Raw genomic sequence first — 23250 nt, 5'->3', positions numbered from 1 at the left:
GTTGACTGCTTTCTCAAATACATGGTAACTCATGTTTACATTTTTAGAACTGAGAGCAAATGGCTTTAGCATTTTTGAAGGGTTGAATGAACTGCAAAATATAAATATGTTTATTCCTAAGGCAAAGTATATGCTTCTCAAAGATATGAAAAAATTAAGCTTTGGGTTAAATCTCCTTAAATATAAAGGAACTACTTCTAGTCTATAAGGTGTTATGGCAGGATGTTATTGGATGATAAATTGCTTTTCAGCAATCATATTATCTAAGTAGCAACAGATGCTGCCTTGATAATGTAAAAATGAAAAAGAGTAACTAGTAGAGTGGGATCTTTTTTATGTAGTCTTTTGGATGCTATACTAGGAAGTTTTCAAAAGTGTAGGTTCTTCATTGGGTGTGGTTTGTGATAGAATGTTAGATTAAAATAAAAGTTATTCTAAATTTAGAAGTATTCAGCACAGGCCCATACAATATGAACTATTTTATTTGACGCATATTCCTTTGAGGCTACTATCATTCTGGGTAAGGTTCTCCCAGCAGATACAATTGTGAAGATGCAGGCTGTTGTATTGAAACTGTGAAGGAAGCAGAAACTACAAATATTATGAGAATCACTGAGGAACTTTGAAATACTGGAGAAGTGTAGCTTATGTCATTGCCATTCTAAATTTTGTTGCATTGGGCTATACTCCCAGAAGAAGCGGTTTCAAGCTCTTTCTCTAGAAAAATGGAACAATTAACATAACATATCACGTAATGGAAAGCCTGCATTTGAATATGGTATTGTACTTGGAAGATTGGTATGCTACCTGTTTAAAAGAGTGACAGTCGTCTAGGTATTCCCTCCAACCATAGTATTTGGCTAGTTAGGCTAGTATTTGAGGAAGTTAAGCTAAATTATATAAGTTAAATTTTCTGTAAGCAGAGGATGGTCCAGTCAAATTAATATTGTATGTATTGATTGCCTATTTTTGGAAGGATTAGAGACTGGTACTACAAGGGTGGTTCAACGCTGGGGGAAAACTGGTTTCTTTAATGGAGTGAGGCTTTGTGGTGTGAACTGCACTGCCAGTTTGTGTGAAATTTTCAGTGAAGTTATGCTTTGTTCAGTTTTCATCAGTAAAGTTGAGAAAACTGCTCTTGTGAAGGTGGACCCTGTTATCAGCAAAATTTTTATTTGAATGACTAGTTAGGTACAGTCATTTAAGCCACCTATCAATACCTAAAGTTTCTCTTTAACATAATTTTATTGTAGGAAGCCTAATTATTTGTTTTAGATTATGATGTGAGAGTAATTGTAATACACTTGACTAGGTCCTAGTTGACAGTATTCTCTCCTCCCTCAGTTTTTATTGTAAGTAAATTTTAAATGAGGTTTAATTTTTAATTTGTAAATGGAAATGATGACAAGAGTATAAATCTCCTAGTAAGAGTTTATAGGAAGAGACTCAGAATTTATGTCATTAGGCAATTCAGAGGGGAATCGGCAAAAGAAATAACCAATTACTCAATTATTTATTGACTTATGTTTTACTGAAAGTTTATCAGCTATCTGTTGTTTATAGAGAAACATATTTGTAGTCATACGTTTTATATCTTGGAACTTAAAAAGATATATTTATAAAAAAAAAATTATAATAAAATAAAAATTAGTTCAGGTAAATACTTGCTCAAGTAAATACTATCTTCCTAAATAAACTCGCATAATGGAATAGCTCCATTCTGTGAGCATTACTACTTTAAGATCCTTTTAATGGAGTGACGATGAATGTACCTTTCCATATCTTACAGTCAGGAGCTGACCGAGTAAACAGTTCTATAGTGAAATGTGTTATTGCTAGAAGATTTGTTTGTAACATACTCAAAATATATAGTGTAAAATATTTAATACCAGTGGTGTGACAATTGATTAAAACATAAACAATTTCAGTTGCATTTTTTTCATCTTCTCCAGCTAACAAATATTTGTATTTTTAATCAGAGACTAGTTTTACATTGTAAACTGCAAGATCAAGGCTATATTATTTCTGCCCTCATAAATACTTTATTTTGCACCATAAACACTATTAAACAATCAGTCTTTTGCTGTTATATTAATTCACATATCTTTTTTATTGAAACAGGGCTGCAATATTCCAAAAACAAAAGATTGACTAACAAAAGAAAGCACTTAATTTCTGAGCCATTAAAATTCTGAGTTGTTAGAAAAAATAATGTTAGATATTTATTAAATCGAAGTGTAGTTTTTGTTATATTTTTTATCCAGTTAAAGATTTTTATGCTCTGTTGTAAATGTAATTGCCAAACTTCATAACACTAATCAAACAGTTTTAAATAATTTACACATATTGAAAAGGGATGATGAAAGTCCCTTTTTTTTATTAAATTCCAGTCTGTTTCAGCCATTACTTTGATGTAGTGAGTTATTACAAAAAATTTAAATCTTTATCCCAGTAATATATATTAGTTTTGAAATAAGTAATATTAGAACATAAATTAAAAAATGATCATCTGTAATATCGGGATTTTTTTATTAAAAAAGTGAAAATCCATGTTTTTTTATCTATGTAATTAGGTGCATAAGTATTCCTGTGCACTATTGACTTAACCTCCACCCCTGGCCATATAATTATAACAACATTTATACCTTACCAGCAAATTAAATGTGAATCTAGATCTGTCAGTTTTTAGACCATTGTCAGGAGAATAAAATAAAGTCAAAAAATTAAAATGATTAAGCAATCATGATTGTTTGTTGGTTATCATTATACTGAAGTGTACAGTGTAATTTGCTGGAATAAAATGAAATTAACAGGAACCATGGTGTAAGAATAATATTTTATTTAAATTATTATCTCTTTATCTATATTCTGGGCGTTTAAACAATTCTATCTATATAAGTCTTTAAAAATGTTTTTCTCATTAATTAGATTATGGTTACTGTAAGTGTGATATTTTTCTAAATTAGATGTCATAATAATTATAAGAAATGTGTAAAATTTTCATAAAAGTATTGGAATTGTATGTATAACCATTATCTAATATATGTGTAGCAAAGTTAGAATTTTCTAGTTATTGTTTTTAATACTATCCATGTGTTCTATTGCACATATAGAGAATTTACGATTGGTCATACCGATATATATGTTACAATCTTCACAACCAAAACTATATACCATTTGTTTATCAAAATTAGCATCATTATTATATAATTTAAAAAAAATTACAATGAAATTGTAAATTGTATGGAAAGAGTCTCGCAGATATTTCTTTTGCTCAAAAAACAAAATTTCTGTAATATAAATTTCTTTTTGTCTTCAGTCATTTGACTGGTTTGATGCAGCTTTCCAAGATTCCTGTCTAGTGCTAGTCGTTTCATTTTGGTATACCCCCTACTTCCTACATCCCTAACAAATTGTTTTACATATTCCAAACGTTGCCTGCCTGGACAATTTTTTCCTTCTACCTGTCCCTCCAATATTAAAGCGACCAATATTAAAGGATGCTTTAATATGTGGCATATAAGTCTGTCTCTTCTTTTAACTATATTTTTCCAAATGCTTCTTTCTTCATCTATTTGCCGCAACACTTCTTCATATGTCACTTTATCTACCCATCTGATTTTTAACATTCTCCTTAGCACCACATTTCAAAAGCTTCTATTCTTTTCTTCTCAGGTACTCCGATCGTCCAAGTTTCGCTTCCATATAAAGCGATGCTCCAAACATATACTCTCAAAAATCTTTTCCTGACATTTTAATTAATTTTTGATGCAAACAAATTATATTTCTGACTGAAGGCTCGTTTCGCCCGTGCTACTCAGTATTTTATACCGCTCCTGCTTTGTCCATCTTTAGTAATTGTACTTCCCAAATAACAAAATTCTTCTACCTCCATAATCTTTTCTCTTCCTATTTTCACATTCAGTTGTCCATCTTCGATATTTCTACTACATTTCATTACTTTTGTTTTGTTCTTGTTAATTTTCTTGCGTAGGACTTCATCCATGCCGTTCATTGTTCCTTCTAAATCCTTTTTACTCTCAGCTAGAATTACTATATCATCAGCAAATTGTAGTATCTTTATCTTTTCACCTTGTACTGTTACTTTGAATCTAAATTGTTCTTTAACGTCATTAACTGCTAGTTCTGTGTAAAGATTAAAAAGTAACGGGGATAGGGAACATCCTTGTCAGACTCCCTTTCTTATTGCAGCTTCTTTCTTATGTTCTTCAATTATTACTGTTGCTGTTTGGTTCCTGTAAATGTTAGCAATTGTTCTTCTCTCTCTATATTTGAACCCTAATTTTTTTAAAATTATGAACATTTTATTCCAGTGTACATTATTAAATGCCTTTTCTAGGTCTATAAATGCCAAATATATTGGTTTGTTTTTCTTTAATCTTCCTTCTACTATTTATCTGAAGCCTAAAATTGCTTCCCTTGTCCCTATATTTTTCCTGAAACCAAATTGTTCTTTTCTTAACACTTCTTCCACTCTCCACTCAATTCTTCTGTACAGATTTCTAGTTAAGATTTTTGATGCATGGATAGTTAAGCTAATTGTTCTGTATTCTTCACATTTTTCTGCTCCTGCTTTTTTGGTGTCATAACTATAACACTCTTTTGAAGTCTGACGGAACTTCCCCTTTTTCATAAATATTACTCACCAGTTTGTATAATCTATCAATCGCTTCCTCACCTGCACTGCGCAGTAATTCTACAATTATTCAGTCTATTCCAGGAGCCTTTCTGCCATTCAAATCTTTTAATGTGCTCTCTTAAATGTAGATCTCAGTATTGTGTCTCCCCTTTCATCCTCTTCAACTTTCTCTATAACACCATTTTCTAATTCATTTTCTCCATATAACTCTTCAATATATTACATCCACCTATTGACTTTGCCTTTCATATTATAAATCAGTGTACCATCTTTGTTTAACACATTATTAGATTTTAATTTATGTATCCCAAAATTTTTCTTAACTTTCCTGTATGCTCCATCTATTTTACCAATGTTCACTTCTGAACACTTTTCTTTAATCCACTCTTCTTTTGCTAGTTTGCACTTCCTGTTTATAGTATTTCTTAATTGTCGATAGTTCCTTTTACTTTCTTCATCACTAGCATTCTTATATTTTCTATGTTCATCCATCAGCTGCAGTATAAATAATATAAATAAAATAAAATAAGCTATATAAATAAAATTATTTTTAGCATAATGGTACTGATATCAAAAAAGGTAAGACACTACATTTCTATTATCAAAATCTGTTATTAATTTAGAATTTTCTTTAAAAAAAAATGCATGTTAAATGTATGTAATAGACAATGGAAGTACAATAATAAATAATAAACAATGTTTAAGCGTTCCATATAATAAGCAAAAAAGATAAAAATTAGTTACAAAACTCTTACCAGCTCAGTTTCATTTATTAAGCAATGAATAATTGTATGATTTATATTTCTGTAAATGCTATATACAGTACATAAATGAAATTGGGCCGGTAAGATATATATATATATATATATATATATATAGTAATTATATAACAATAAAATAAATAACAAAATAAAATTAGAGATCATCGTAAACCTTATAAAAACGATACATTAATCAACTACAATTAATTTCATCCATGGTCCCAAAAGATGGATGTTTTTAATGCACTTTTACATAGAGCCATGACCTTAAATATTAGAACACTTTTACATTACCTTAAACATGATAAGTTTCTCTAAACAAATAAATAGAAATAATTAAAAATATTGCTATTATTAACAGTTATAATATTAATACTATAAATAAATTATACAATAGAATAAATAATAAAATTAGTACGACTAACAATATAAAATTATTACCAGATAAAAAAGAAAAAAATATATAAAAAATGAATACACTCCATTTAGCCAAAATATTAAAAATTTGTATAAAAAAATTAACACTACACCTGCATATAATACAAATAATAAGTTAATAATAAATAATAAATAAAAATATAAATAATTATTATTTAATAATAAATAATAAATATATTAATAATAATTGTAATAAAATATCATATAATAATGATTCTGATTTTGATAAACAAGGGGTATATAGTTTGGGTTGTGAAGACTGTGATGTTATTTATCAGTTTGACCAATTGTAAATTCTCTATACATGCAAAAGAACACATGGATAGTATTAATAATAATAAACCAGAAAATTCAAACTTTGCTAAACGTATATTAGATAGTGATCATATTTTTTTTGTCTTCAGTCATTTGACTGGTTTGATGCAGCTCTCCAAGATTCCCTATCTAGTGCTAGTCGTTTCATTTCAGTATACCCTCTACATCCTACATCCCTAACAATTTGTTTTGCATCTTCCAAACGTGGCCTGCCTACACAATTTTTTCCTTCCAATATTAAAGCGACTATTCCCAGATGCCTTAGTATGTGGCCTATAAGTCTGTCTCTTTTCTTAACTATATTTTTCCAAATGCTTCTTTCTTCATCTATTTGCCGCAATACCTCTTCATTTGACACTTTATCCACCCATCTGATTTTTAACATTCTCCTATAGCACCACATTTCAAAAGCTTCTAATCTTCTTCTCAGATACTCCGATTGTCCAAGTTTCACTTCCATATAAAGCGACACTCTAAACATATACTTTCAAAAATCTTTTCCTGGCATTTAAATTAATTTTTGATGTAAACAAATTATATTTCTTACTGAAGGCTCGTTTCGCTTGTGCTATTCGGTATTTTATACCGCTCCTGCTTTGTCCATCTTTAGTAATTGTACTTCCCAAATAACAAAATTCTTCTACCTCCATAATTTTTTCTCCTCCTATTTTCACATTCAGTGTGATCTCAATTATTATATGAGATCTGTAAATAAAGTAATGAGACTGGTTCAGAAAAACTTTTTATTTACAATCCAATTATACATGGACTCATCACCTTCGAAATAGTTCCCTTGGGAAGCCATGCAACACTTCAAATGGTTTTCTCACTCTTCATAGCAATGTTGGAACCAGAAACCGGAATATCCTTCAGATGGTCGATTACATTTTTTTACGTTTTCTACTGTTCCAAAGAGTGTCCTTTGAGGTGGTTTTTTGAAGTCGGGAACAGGATAAAGTCACAGGGACTCAGGTCAGGTGAATAAGGTGGTTGAGGAACTACAGGAATGTTTTTCTTTGCCAAAAACTCTAATTGAGAGTGCAGTTGACAAGGTGTATTGTCATGATGCAGCATCCAGTTGTCTTTGATGGCTGGTCTTACACGGACAACTGTTTTCGACATTCACAAATTTCTCAGAAAAACATATTGATTTACAGCCTGTCTTGTAGGCAAAAACTCTGTATGGGCAATGCCATTACTGAAGAAACAAATTAGATGTTTTTGATTTTTGATTTGCTTAATTTTGCTTTTTTGGGACGTAGCGAATTTTAAGTGTGCCATTCCTTGCTCTGGCATTTTGCTTCTGAGTTGTACTCAAATATCCACGATTCATTAGCAGTAATAACATTTTTTAGAAAATCAGGATTAGTTTCAGTTTGCCCCAGAAGATAATAACACACTTCCATCCTGTGTTTTTCTGTTCAACAGTGAGGTTTTTTGAGACCAATTTTGCACAAACGTTTTTCATCTCCAATTTGTTTGTCAAAATTTGATGGACTGTGGTGCGGTTCATATTCAGTTTGAACAGGTCGTACTGTATCAAGTCTGATTCATTCAACATTGTCATCACTTTTTTATGTTAACGGTCTTCCAGAGCGTGGATCATCTACAACTGATTCTTCCAGTCATCTGAAAATGCATTAAACCACCTAAAAACTTTCCCGACGGGGATTCTTATTCATTAAGACTTTGGGGGTTGGTATCCCCACAGCCCTAGCTACTGCAGCTTTTCTTCGCACTACACCCAGAGCTGCAGAACACTTCACATTTTACACATACACTACACAGATTACAACATATACCCCAACAAAACTATACAACAATATCCTATACTGTTTTTTCTTACATTTATACTCGGTGGTGTTGCAACATCTTACAAACACAACCGTACCAAGATTGTAACCCAAGGTGAGAACTGTCATGCTGATGGGTGAATGGCTCTACGTAGTGATACTCGAACAGTATCCTCTGGGCATCAGGGTAAACCTAGTTGTATTTAGCTCTAGCTCCAGTAAGCTTGTGCTCTGCTGGAGTGGTCCATTATATTGCCGGTAATTGTGGGACCAAAATTTCTAGTCCACAAAATAATGTTACAATGGTTGGTGGTCCATCTGATAAAACCACCAATATTAGTCATATGAAAAGACCTCACTTGGCGTTGTTGATGTGGATAAAAACTGTATGAAGAAAATACTGTGAATGGTGATGTATCCCATCCACTGTGTAGAAATATACAATCTATTGTTCTTCAGAACGATCAGGAAGGAGGCTTCCTCCAAAAGGAGGCTTTCTTTCCTTTTCTCTCCTTCCTGATAAATAATAATATCCATTCCTGATAAATATGTGATAACATGTTCAGTTGGTTCACCAAAAAACATCTGGAAGTTAAGAGACGGATCAATATTGGTTGAGATGTTTAGTGACGAACAGAGCCGATATCTCTTATGCCTTACCAATATAGGTAATATAAACAAAGATGGCATGCCATAAATCTTTAAATACTAGCTGAGTAGTAATCTTTTGCCTGGATCTTCTGGAGATGGACATTAATGAAATAGCTAGTGAGCCTCATACTCAGGAAGTTGTGGAGGTGAAGCGAAAAATGAAAAGGCAAAACGTAGTGGAAGAACCTACACCTTCCCTTATCTTCCGTTACAACCATAGAAAATAAAAGTAGGTTATCTATTGGTTCGAGTACAACCATTCATACTCAATCCACGGCGATGTTTTAAATGCCAAGGTATGGACACACTACAACATCTTGTTCAAAAACAGAGATCTGTGTTTGATGTGCTAAGGAAGGCCACAGTGACACTAACTGCCAAGAAAACGAGAAATGTGCAAACTGCAGTGGATCACATACAGTTCGCTTCTGGGATTGCCCAACTTTTAAAGAAGAGAAAGCAATTATCAGAATCTGTTCGGAGCAGAAATTATCCTTTACAGTGGCATGAAGAAAATATAAAAAATTAATCAACTCTCGTAACTTAGTTAAACCTGATATGTTTTTCGCTGCCGTGAGATTTAGCAAAACTCCTTTAAATGCTGATAATCAACAATGTCAATCCTGCAGTGAGTTAAAGAAGCTTGTGTAGATGTTGATCAAGTTTCTTCACTTACAGCTACTATTTCAGAGATTACTAAAATTAATAAAAATTCGATAGTTGCAGCCAGTGAAACCAATAGTTTAATCCCTCTGAAAGTTCCGGTACCTAAAGTTTTACCTTGGCGGACAGGAGTAAATACATGTGAATCAGAAGCTATACATGTGAGAGATACAACTGTCTAGTAGACAGTAGAGAGAGTGGTGGAATCGCTATTTTCATGAAGAATGAAGTGTCGTCTACAAGGATTCTATTAGCCATCCTTATTCCTGCTGTTGCTGTAGGAGTTTCTATTCCTTTCAAATTGCATATCTGCAATTTGTATCTCTCACCGAACTCTGAGTTCAACGCTCTAGAAATGTCAAATCTCCTCTCAAAAATTGCATCAGCGTTAATAGTAGGAGACCAATGCCCCACCATATTTTCCTGGGTTTCATCTTTCTGCTTCTCTCAAGGAAATATGATAAATATAATGAGTCAAGACTTGGACCTTTGTCTGCTGATTGATAGGTCACACACATTCATGTCCTTATCATCTGGTACATTGTCCAACATCGACCTCTCTGTATGCTCACTGAATTTACTCCCTAATCCTAATTGGTCTGTTTGTGATGACTTCCACAGCAGTGATCACAGGCCAATTATTATTTCTTTCGGTGTCGACCACAAGGTGAAAAAAAACATCGGGTTACCCTAGACGTCCTTCCGTTTCATGGTGGAATGATGATTGCCAGAATGCTATTAGCAACCGATGACAGACCCTATTCAAATTTAACCATAGGCCTGCAACTGAACATCTAAATTTATACCGCAGGGCAGAGTGGTATCCCATTGAGTATTCTTGGACTCTTAAGAGGAAGTCATGGATGAAATACATGAATACTATCTTACACACTACTCCCACGTCTACTATGTAGAAAAAGATCTGTGCAGTTTGCAGATCACCAAAACAATGTATTCTCGGTCTTATTGATGAAGGAAAACTCCTTTCATCTTCTTCTGCAGTGGAAAATACCTTAGCAAATTCCTTCCGCTCAGTGTTTCTCACTTCATCATATAATAATGATTTTCAAAGGTACAAAATACAGATGGAAGTATTAACATTAAACATTGGTAATTCGGTTGGCAAATTACCGACGCCCCATTCCTATACAATGAGTTGCCACACGCACTTAAAAACTCATGTGACACTTCCCCTGGACCTGACAACATTCGCCTCGGTATGCTGTCACACTTTCCTAACTTGGCGCTGCAACATCTACTGAACATTTATAATGGTTTATTCTCCGAACAAGTTTTCCCACACAACTGGTCAGAAGCCATTGTCGTGCCACTGTTTAAACCTGGTAAAAACAAAGCAAACCCCTTCAAGCTACCACCCTGTTTCCTTGACAAGCGTTTTATGCAAAGTAATGGAGAGAATAGTGAACTGCAGGCTTACGTAGTACTTGGAGAAACATGGCCTTTTATCTCCATAACAGTGTGGTTTCCAACAAGTTCGGATTTGTCTATTAAACTGTCTTTTTGCACTGAATCACTTGTACTCTTTCTTACAGTTGAAATTCTCAGACGTTTGAGTGGAAATTATACATTTCTTCAGAACCCATTCTCCGTTCCAATGTTAATTGAAATATTATTAAAGCTATCATCCACAACCCATGTAGTATTTTAAAATATGTATATTAGTATTGGAAAAATTCCTATTTTTACTGAGAGCTGAATAGCATTTATGTATATATTTTTTAAATAGCTGCCATTTGAAATTTTAATGTAGCAAGTAATACTCTTAAATGCACTTAAAATTATTAATTTTCATATTACCTCTTAAAATAGTTTTGAGACATTAAAATTGCATTGCTGCAAGACAGATAAAAACCAGGTATTTTTTATACAAAATTTTCTGTAATTTCTAAGGTTTTTTTTTAACAAACTGTAACAACCAACATAATATAGAAAATAATAAGCTCTAAGTAAGTTACATTTATTTCTTTAGATGTTTGTAATAACTTTGAAATTGATGTTTTTCTCTTATGACACACATTACGACTGACTTCTAGTAAATTGCTATTAATAATCTTTTCAAACCTTAAGCTTTTTCTAATAATTCTCTGTTGGAGTAAATTAATGAATATGTTTGTAAGTTTCTGAATTATGAAATAAATTTTAATAGTAACTTTATTTTTGATAATATTAATTTTTATTTATCTTATTTTAAAATTATAAAATTCATGATTTAATATTAAATTTTCATCTGCAACATAATGATAAATCTATCTATTATTTTGGGCATTAATGTTTTGTTGTGTATTGCAGAAAGTGTGTAAGGCTTTTTTGAACTTTGCTGGTAGTGCAACTTCACCAGAAACATTGTATTATGCAACCAGTGCTTGGAAATCTATAGGAAAATGCCAAGGAACATTTCCCACCAGCAAGGTTTTGGAGGTGAGCTAAAACTGCTTATTTATTTTGACATTAAGTATGAGTGCATCAGTGGTTTCTCCCTCCAGGATCAATTGACAGTATAATTAAATAATATATTTATTGTATAAGTTATTCTTAAATTGTATAAATATTCAAATAGTATTCTGTAACATCCATATGCTAATACTTTTGTTTCTGCTGTGCTATTTTTTTCTGTTTAGCCTCCAAAACTACCGTAAGGTATTAGTTCAGAGGACGATATGTATGAATGTAAATGAAGTGTAGTCTTGTACAGTCTCTTTATTACATTAAATTATAATTCTATCTTTTATTTTAGACATTTTTTTTTAAATTTGCATTCTAAAGCCATTATATAAAGCCATTAAAATTTGCATTCTAAAGCCAATATGTTGTTATTATAATAACATATTGTTGTTATTATAATTAAAATAATAAAAGTTATAATTTATTAATCATCAGATCAACTTTATAATGAATAACATTCTAGGATACAAAACAAGTGAATTTTTCATATTACAGTAATTTTTTTTACTTTGTAGTGCATGATAATAATTTAGATATAAACTAATAGTATATATAGAGGAAAAACCAATCCACTACTCTCTAAAAGACTATCTCTCTCTAATAATATAAGCAGAATAAGTGCTTCTCTCTTTGGATACATTGCTTTGGCTTTCTCCTTTTGCTAATATTATTTAATAATATTAATTTATTAATATTTAACTGGTATTACAGAAATATATTGTGTATACTTTGTTTGTAGTAATGTAACTATTAAGATACAACATAAAGTACCGAAATATGAGTGGATTAATTAGCATTGCTGTTTGATTGGAAGAGTAGCTTACCTGCCTGAAATTGTCTAAACTCATCTTCCTGTCCCTCTGAAATAAATTATCTCATGAACCTATTTAAATTACTTTACTTCCTTGAAGTTATATAAAGTTTCTTCACAACCTGTAATACTTCAGTAGACTCATTGTCTTAACTTTCATGAATTCATCTAAACAGTTGTATGTTTAAGCCTGCAATAATATATGAATCAAGCTCCAAATAAATGTAGTTATAACACAGATGGTGATCAGAAATAAGCTGATACAACTGTGGGACATTAAAGGACATAATTTCAGAACTTAAATTACTTAATGTAATATTTCAAAAAAATTTACTTGTCTTTAACTTTCTCTCTGTTAACTGGTAATTCTTTATTAACACTCTTGTTGCATTATTATAAGATTATTTTTTGTAATCATATTAGTACATGCAAGATCATAGTAATGTCTGACTTGTTGAAAAATGTTTTATACTTTGAATCAGTTCCTTATAATTAGTAACTAGATAAAAGTCATTATTAAAAAAAGTATTTTACACTCGAATTTCTTTATGTATTTTATTGTTTTCCCTGAGCTTGGATTGGTTTCTATAGGGAAAGTTAATTATTGTAGAGATATTTTCCGATTACTCTGAATCAGATAATTTACAATTTAAGTAAATTATATTGTCAATTATTCCAGAAACTGAACCAATTCTTGTGAACTCATTTATTTTAGATTCTAAAATGAAAGCTTTCATTGTCTCTTCATTACTGCTCAATATACTTTTCAGAACAGTATAAACTTTTTAATTAAAAAAAAAAATGAAATGCTTTCAATTTTAAACAAATTATGACAATATTCAACTCCTAATTTATTATGCTAATTTATGTTGTTAAAAACTGTGTTACTTAATGTATTGAGTTAAATGTAGATTAGAAAAAATTTCTCACAATGGTTACCTTTTTATGACTGAAATAATATTCTATTTAGCCCATGTTAAAAAAATATTTATTTTTATATACACCTTTCAAAGATATATTTATATATATACACCTTTTTCTTACATACTTTCTATTTATTTGCTTGTTAGGTTTTAGTATTTAAATATACAGAGATTAATAATTTACACTTCTGCATTTAACAAGCAAATATGAAATAAAATTATAATAATGTAATGTAATAGAATATTAATATAGATTTAAAAATTGTGTAAAAATGACAGCTGTCCCAAGAATCCTTCTCTCTTTGCATGTCAATTTATTGTCAAAATAGAAACTTGCTACAGTGAAATGAGGTATTTTCAATTCATTGTAGCCTAAATAGATTTGAGTCAAATAATTTTCATGATCACCTTGTAGTATGGCTAATATATTTATTTTATTTACAACAAATAACTCACACCTAAGAACAATGTTCTTTATGAAAAGTGTGATTACATGTTTTACAAAATGTTAACATTTGTCTTTTGGCTGATAGACAAAGCAGTTTCTTTACTGAGTTTGTTAAGTACTCCTTCAGTATGATTATTATTTTTTCATATTCATTATTTAAAACAGATTGAATCATTGGATTCAATTAATCCAAAATTGATTGTCCTTATTAACAGTCATCTTTTCATTCATGGTTTAGCTATTATTTCAATTTAATAGAAAATGTTTTGGCTTTGTTTTTTGGAGCATTCATGTTTATGTTTATGAATGACCTTTTACATTCTTTTCAGTAATATTAATCATATCGTAAAGGTGTACAATGGCCAGCAGTTTGTTTTTGGGCTATAAAAATGTCTTTGTCATATCTGTTCCAAGGTACCAAGCATGAGTAATTTCATTAAAGATTGTCAAATCATAGAACTTTTTTTTGCCCCATCTACTTGTAGGCCAGGAGCATTAGACATAAAAAGGCAATCTTTTGGAAAAATTCGTACTACTCTGAACTTGGCATGATGATGTAACTGATGAAAACTAATTTTCTAACAAAAAAGTAACAAGAATCAGGAAAATTGAAAAAAGGGCCCAAATAACCGGCGAAAATTGTTTATATCTCAACAGGAAATCATTTCAGAAAAAAGTCAGAGAAAATTGTTTTAGATACTCGCCTAACCTATAAATCGAGATGTAGATAATGATTCCATAATTAGGTCATGTGCAATAAGCAAAAAAGCATGAAAAGTGGAACCTGATGTCTGAGACAGTAGCTTTTTTATTTTTTTCTCAAAACACTACTATAAGTAAGTCACATTTTGTCTTGCCTTTCAGTTTAACCTAAGTAGATGTTGAAATCCCTGTATGCTCAAAAGTTATGAATACTTCATGTTTGTTTTGAAAAATGATTATTTTGCAATAAAAAATTAACTACAGCATCCAGCTCAGGGTTACTTTTTAGACAACATTGACCTATTTTCCCCCAAAATTTGAAGTGATTTGAGAAAAAAACAAAAAAGTACTGTCTCAAACATCAGGTTCATCTTTTCGCATTTTTTTTTTGTGTATTGCATTTGACCTAATTATGGAATTGGTTATCTATGCCGTTTCAATTTATAAGTTAAGCAGTTACCTGAAACATTTTCCTCTGACAATTTTTAATAAAGTGATTTGTTGCTGAGGTATACATGATTTTCGCTAATCACTCAGACCATTTTTTCAATTTCCTCCCTTCCAAAACCTGATTCATGTTACTTTTTTGTTAGAAACATTAGTTTTCATCAGTTACATCAGCATTCCAAGTTGTAGAGTGGTACAAATTTTTCCAGGCTCTATGTCTAATGCTTCTGGTCTATTTATTATTTATTTCTTCATAAGCAATCCAAGTTGTATTTCATGCTTATTTAGATGAATATTTCCACCTGTTTTTTCTTTCAACAACTCATTTAATATAACAAGTTGTAAACATTATATCTTCCCTAAATTCTTCATAAAATATTCTTCTAAAGGTAATTCATTTTTTCATACTTTTACTAACATGTAGTTTAGCATGTACACCAACTGTGAAATACATGGTGTGATTCGTTTTCTTAGTGCTAAAGGCATGAAAGTGGCTGAAATTCATCATCAGATCAGTGAAGTATATGGAGAAAACATTATGAGCGATGGAATGGTACGAAAAGGAGTTAGAGCTTTTAAAGATGGCCAGCAGAATGTTCATGATCAGAAACTGAATGGATGACCTTCTGTCATTACTGCAGATTTGGTGCAGAAAGTTGATGAAAAAGTGAGAAAGAACAGATGCTTTACGATTTCTTTGTTATCTGAAGAGTTTCCTCAAGTTTCAAGAACTGTTGTCTATGAAATTGTGACTGAACGCTTGAAATTATCAATGATGATGGTATCAAAGCGACTGTGTTGCAGTGGTTATTAAGCCAAGACAGCAGACTTCTATGACGACGGTGGTCAAAAGTTGGTTGCACAATATGACAAGTGCCTTAATATTAGTGGCAATTATGTAGAAAAGTAGATTAAACTACACATGCTTTCATGTAAAAATAAAATTGTTATGAATAGTGTACTTGTTTTTTTTTCATTTCATTTTAAACGGTACTTACTTCAAAAACATGCCTCATAGAAAGTTTTTGATATTCTTTTCTCTTAACTACAATATGACTAATATCTGAGTTGAAAGAAATACTCCCAGGATAAATTTTATATCAGAATTTTATTTTCAGTATCCATAAAATAAAGTTCAATTGTCTAAATGATCATCATTCTGTAATAGGCAGCTAAATTTGTATCACTCACCTGTATTTGTTAGTCATCTATAAGAAAGAAAAAAAAATGTACGCATTCATGAAATATAGTTATTTCAAATAAATATTCTTTATAGGGAAAATAATGTAGTCTGATTATAACAGGATTTCAGTGACATTCATTGTATTAGTACAAAGACAAAAAATAATTTAAAAATATAACCCATTAAAACATAAAACAAATTTGATTACAAATAAATGTTTGATTACAATATATTTTGCATAATTAATTAAAGCTAAAAGACAAGATTTCAGTGTGATTTAATAAAAAGTGCCATCAATTCAAATTTTTGTGAAAATTGTTATGACTGCTGCATATCAAACAACTGAAGAATGAACTAGTGAAGGCCACTGCTCTTCAACTCAAAATCTAGCAAGACTAGAAAGATAAGGAAAAATGGCTTTCCTCTGCTACTCTGCTTGGTTATAAATAGTTGGCAGTTGCAAATATTACAATTTTTTTGTTATTTAGGCTAATAGAACAAATGGAAATTGTTCTGAGCAAATTTTATCATAAAAATATTACTGAACTAATCCTTATCAAAAGTGCTGAATTTTCATTTTTGTTGGGATATGTAATTTGAAAACATTATAAGCTAGAGGTAGAATTAGAAGCAGCTTTCTGAAATACTGAGTGAATGATTAATCATGCTTTTAATTAAATTTATTCTAAATGTATAACACGAAGTGTATATGACTTAGGTTGTTGCTAGCACTTTAAAGCAAGATGGAACAAGTGCTGCAGATCTTTATTATATCGTTAATACTTACAAGCTCTTGGGCCAAAAACTTACTTCCCACGTAGATCTTATAAAAAGTAATCTTCAGGCTCTTCTGAAAAAGGATGATAGCATATCAAAGTAAGTATTATTATTAAATGTTCAGTTTTTTGTATGTGAAAAATGTTCATTTTTGGACGTATTCCTTTTTCTAACCAGATTTTTTTTTTTATTAATTAAGTAAGGAATGTATGGGCATATATTCTTTGATTTCTGGTTCTAACTTTCTCTTTTCCTTTGTTAGTTCTTACGAAAAATGTGTGTTTAGTAACTGCCACAATAGGTCAGTTATAGCATAATGTTTATTTATTAAATATAATGACTTTCTCTTAATATTATTTACCTAGACCATCAAAATTAAAAAGACATTAGTTAGTCCTTGAATGTCAGCTGCTATGTTTTTTCATGTAGAAAGTGGTGTGTAATTTTGGGTATTCTAGTACATCAAATAAGTTTCATATAATTATATTTGTAATCAGTGTCACAAATTAGTCTCTTACTAAAATTAATGTGTTAATTAACTAAACCTTACTAAACGTCAGTTATAATGTGTTGATTTTTCCTTTATGGGAATGAAGGAAAATAATAATATTAGTATGAAAATTCTGTAATCTGTGTTGAAAACTATGATATAATAATCAGGTGTTACTTGCCTTCATAAGCAAATTAATACCATTATTTTACATTTTCTAACCCTTCTTGATGGCAGATTTTAAAACAAAAATGTTTGAGATTGCATACAACTGAAGCTATTATTTTCATAACTGCAATTCCTCTGACCTCTGACTACTAACAGTTTTAGCAAATTAAAATATTTACAAATATTTTAATATTTACAAATATTTTAATTTTTTATTGGTTTTTATCTTGTGATATTTTAAATTTATTATAACACCTATAAATCTGATATTAAAGAGAATACTTCTTCCAACAGACAATCAGCTAATTTAATGAAAATTTTGTATCAGTCAAAAATAAAAGTAAAATAAGTTTAATTTACTGTAAGTGACTAGGTTATAGGATTCATTACAATTTGAGGTTAAGGTTGCTCAAATAAACACCTTCCAATTAAACTAATGCTGCCATTTATATGGAACTTATGAGTAAAGATTAATGTAACTAATTTTTGAATTGAGCTGAATAAACATCTCACTGCAAAAATTTTCTTTTGTTTGTAAATGTTATCTGTGAGCGATTAATCCATGTACAAACACTGCATGATGTCATCTTGTTGTTTTAATTCTACCATATATAAAACAAAAAAAAAAAAAAGATTAGTGAAAAAATTGTTTTTCTCATAACTTCTCTATAAAGTTATTTTTAATGACATCACATCAAGCCCAAGTTATATTTTTTCTTAGAATTAACAAGCTGTGGGAGGACTACTTAGTATCCAAAATGACTCTTAAACTTAGCATTTTTTATTTGTAATGAAAACCATAATACTAACTTAAAAATATTAATCTCAAGTATAAAATTTGATTTCTTGTGAATTAAATATATGATTATAATAATTGCAGTTTTTAATTTTTTTTAGCAATCAAAAAAGTTAAGTACAACAAATTACTAAACTGAACCATTTCCTATTTTATAACTCAGAAAGTATACTCCAGTTTATTAATGTGGTTTTTTTTCCAGCTGGACTATTTTTAATCGAAACCAGTGACAACTTATTGTTTTTATTTATCAAATTATGATTTGTAAAAAAATTAATATTGAAAAAATTTGAATTATATGAGTTTGTACAGATAAGAAACATATTTACAAGGACAACATAATTAATTTTGCTTTGTATATTATTATTGTTAGTTTTGCATTCACAACTCTTGTTTGAATTTAGGTGGGATACTCAGATGTATATATTCTATACATTTTTTTAAATACTTAAACTCATTATAATCATAATTACAAGTTTGAAAGTCATGAAGTAATATTAAAAAAATGCTTGATATATTTCTTGTTTCTCTTATTATTAAAAGATTATTTTTATTACATACACACATGTGCATTTATATTGCCAATAATAAACATTATAATGTAAAGTGACCCTGTGACCCTGTGGTGATAACAATTTCCAACATGTATTTGACTGATTAATTAATATTCAATAAAAATAGTTAGCATAAAAACATTGTGATTATTATGCAAGAAAGCATATTCCTTTGCGAAGCTAAGCTGTGTGTTACAAGTCGACTTGAGGTGTGTTACGAGTCAAGTTGAGGATTCCAAGCTGTACTTTTGATGAATTTTTAGCTCTACGCTGAAGTTTTTTTTGGACAGGTGGTTTGGTGATTTAAGTGATTTGTACATTCGGAAATTGTTGGTGGACATATACTGGATGTGTGTACAAAATTTGGTGAAAATTGGACGACGGACTGACCAGTTATTTAGATTTTTGTAAAGTGCTGTTTTTTTACATTTTAAACTATAGGAGAATAGATACAACATAACCTATTACATAGTAGAAATATTCTAAGTTGATTGACAAGATCAGACAAGATGGTAACATCATCAGTATAGAGACAAACAAGGACTTATAAAAAAATTTCACAATTTATATTGGTGAGTAGACTGAATTTTCTAAGTGCTAGCTAATACGATTATCAGGAGGAAATTTCTAATTTGGTCAAACCCTTTTGCATCTCTACCTATCCAGACTACCTCGACCCACTCCCCACACCCTACCCCATTATCCGACCCTGGATTTGGAGGGATACTTTTTCAGACCCTCTTCAAAAAATAGGCATGTGGCATGTCTAATTATGCAGAATTGGCCATACCAATTCTTACAATTATTTGAAGATACCGTGTGATAGAGAGGCATAGTTCTTTAAAATCTAAGAAATTGAGGTTCCAGGCATTTCTAAGCTGCTGATCATGGTGAAGAAGACTATCCAACTACCGTCGTCTGAGGAAGAAGAGGTGAGTCCAGAGAGCAGTGTGAGGACCCAGCAGCCTGTGTGTTTTGTGGTGCAGAGGGCCACTGGGCAGGCAGATGCACGACAAAATGAGATATTGCAATTTAATGCAAACAAAAGCCGGCGTGCTATGGACCTCTGTTACATAGTCGCACAGAGAGAGGACATCGGCTTGTGGCTGAACCAAATGCGGCAGTGGTGGTGGGGCCTTGATGTTTGATGGACCTCACAGGCAAGGCAAGGGATAGGGTTCCTAGTGAATAGTATGCCAGTAGTAGCAAATGATATGGGACGAGGATATGTGTGGGTTGACCTGAGCAAGATGGTGGTGTATATTTGTTACCACTTGCCCAATACAGACATTGAAGACTTTTTTGATTTTTTGGAAGACCTTAGCCATAAAGTAAACAGAAACAGAGGCAGAAGCGTCCTAGTAGTGGGATACTTCAATGCTGTCTTCCTATCTTGTTGGTCATGTTACTACATTACAAGGACAATAGTTAAGTGAATGGGCAAGCGCTTTGAGGCTGATATGTTTTAACGGAGAAGGTGACACGTTTGTATGGAGGGAGTCGCGATTGGTGCTCGACTTGGCGTTTACCAACGAAGACAACATCAGCGATTACTCTAATTGGGAGATCCTGCAGGAGGAGAGCCTGTCGGATCATTTAATGATTCAGTACAACTCAGGCCTAACAGAGAATAGAACCGCTGACAAAACTGGTACTTCTATGAAGGGATATATATGAAGTTTGTGCAGGGATATGTCAAAGATTAGCGGAGAGGGCAACGCCAGAAGAATTTGTGGACATTGTGCTGGATGAATGCAGAATAACTGGATTTACCTATAGCAGGCCTTGAAGGCAGCACGTTTACTGGTGGTGTGAGGAGATTGGGCAGCTGCACAAACAAGTATGGGCCAAGAAGAGGATAAACCAAAAGGCTAATCGAAGAGATGATCCTGTATTGATGGAACGTACCCACTCTATGGCATCTCATGCCACTCTCTAGGCATCTCTCATGGCATCTCACTCTAGTATATTGCATCTCATGCCACCTTAAAAGCAACAATTAAACAGACGGAAGAGGAAATCTTGGAAGGAGTTATACCTTGATATCGACAACAAGTGCTGGAACCCATAAAAATACGCGTAGAGAGTGAGGCAGTCCAACCATGGGACACTGCCAAGTATTTGGTTGTCTGGTTGGATCGCAGTAGGAAATTCATACCTTATATTCGTGAGGCGGGGGATAAAGCTGGACTGTTGGTAAAGAAGCTCACTAGACTACTTGCTAACGTTAGAGGACCCCAGGCATCCAAAAGAAGATTATATGTCCATCTAGTGAACTCGCTGTTATTGTACGGGGTTCCTGTATGGGACAGAGCTGTAGAAGTGGAGCACAACAAACGAATACTCGAGGGGGTGTAGAGGCGTATTGCTCTCAAGACCTCAGCGTACGCATGTGTATCAACAGAGGCGGGAATTCCGTCTCTGCAACAAATAGTCAAACAATGTGCTCTAATGGCAAATCAAGAGAGGAAGCACAGGCTGTTGTAATGCACAATTGACAATGCAGAAGGGATGTGTCCACCAAGGGCAGGTGGACACATCGACTGATACCCCGGATTGAGGTGTGTGTTGGGAGGAGGTTTGGTGAGACCAACTTCTGGCTCACACAGTTCTTGACAGGGCATGGGGTCTTTAGGAGTTACCTGTGCAACCAGAGGCGGGTGGAGGATCCCAACTGCCCTTATTGTGAGGATCCTGACACACCCGAGCATGTGGTATTCCAGTGTCCAAGGTGGGAAGTGCAGCGGCAAGGGTGTGTCATGAACACAGGGTTGATTGACCATGCTGGCAAGTGCAGAGAATTTTCACATTATAGAAACATTTGTGTCGGGGATACTAAAAGAAAAAGAAAGGGAAACAAGGGGCTGAGAAACAGCCTTGGCTGGAGTTGTCATCTGTCCTTGGGAATGTGTTACATGGATGGGTGGCGGCAATGAAGATCGGGGACTCTGGAGCCCCTGAACTATTAAGACCAGGATCTGGCAGGGGTTCCCCTCAAGGTTACCTGTTCCCCTGTTGGCAGGGGTTCCCCTCAAGGCACAAAAGACCAAGACGCAGTTGCGGAGTTGGGATGGCTGGGAATGGCATAGCTGGGCCTGGCCGCTGGCCCTCGTGGTTAGAGGCAAAGGCATTTCCCAGAGCTGTGTGTTGCTTTAGTGCGTATCCAGCTCCAGGAAGCAGGGGAAAAACTATGTCACATTCCAAGCATTATTGCTACCACTAACTGCCAAAAATTAAATGACTGTACTCTTGTGGAAGTGTAATTTATTACTCTACCCTTTTAGTTTTCATTTTTGTTTCCAGAAATTTAACTTTATTTTTGAGAAATGTTGAGAAAGGAGGTTCTTGCAGCATTTTATCATTAGGTTATTATTTATGAGAAACAAGATGTAGTAGATCAAAATTTTTACATTGTCCTTATCGACTTTTAATAGGATGGGAAAAATGTTATAAGCCTGAAATTTGTCTTTTCAGTAACACTAGAAATGAACTCTTTATCATTTATTTTGTTTGAATTTGGTTACATATGTAAAATACTTGTTCTTTTTATATCTTAGCGTCCCAAAATATTTGTTTTATTTTAATTCTTTTTGAACCACCAGTTGCATAGATTTGTCTGCTATTGGGTAATACTTGCCCAATGGGAAGCACATCTGTGCATGTTTTCTTGTAATGATTTTTTTAATTATATGATCTGAGCTATGGTTTTGGTTACAGTATTTAAACATATATTTTTTGTGAAGGTAATGAAGTGTTTTTTAAATTAGTTTACATAATGTTACATGTTTTAAGTATGCTCATTTAGAAAAGAATGGAATTTTAGCCCTTCATCTAACAAATTTTCAGTACTGATAATATTTCTCAGATAAATTGGTGATATCATGATTTAACATTGAGCAAAAAGGTATTTGATTGTACTGCAGATGTAAATGAATTTTTATCATGACTTAAAAAAAAAAACATGACTTAAAATTTATTGTGTTAAAACCTCAAAATAAAACTGAAGAAGGACAGAAATTATTTTGATATGAAAACACAGCCAAAAAGAAATTTTGTCATTTTATATTAATTTATATATTTGTTTTCCACATTTTATCTTCTTGAAATAAAACTAATGCAAAGAATTAATTAAACATTCTATATGCTGTAATCCCAGCTAGATGGAAATTCAGTCATGAACATTTCATTAATTTCAGTTACCTACGTG

General features: G+C 32.1%; 1 protein-coding gene across 2 annotated transcripts in view; it reads left to right on the top strand.

The window, feature by feature from the left end:
• The window catches only part of OstDelta (oligosaccharide transferase delta subunit), an 85035-nt gene that overhangs the window by 7716 nt on the left and 54069 nt on the right, over positions 1-23250 (top strand). For both annotated transcript variants that reach the window (XM_075373535.1, XM_075373524.1), the window contains exons 3-4: positions 11592-11720; positions 16977-17134. In XM_075373535.1, the coding sequence (XP_075229650.1) occupies positions 11592-11720; positions 16977-17134 (287 nt within the window). The remainder of the gene's footprint in view (positions 1-11591; positions 11721-16976; positions 17135-23250) is intronic.

This window comes from Lycorma delicatula, chromosome 1 (genome assembly GCF_047948215.1).
Source record: "Lycorma delicatula isolate Av1 chromosome 1, ASM4794821v1, whole genome shotgun sequence".
In the NCBI taxonomy this organism is placed as follows: Eukaryota; Metazoa; Arthropoda; class Insecta; order Hemiptera; family Fulgoridae; genus Lycorma; species Lycorma delicatula.
This window is presented reverse-complemented; position numbering and strand designations above follow the sequence as displayed.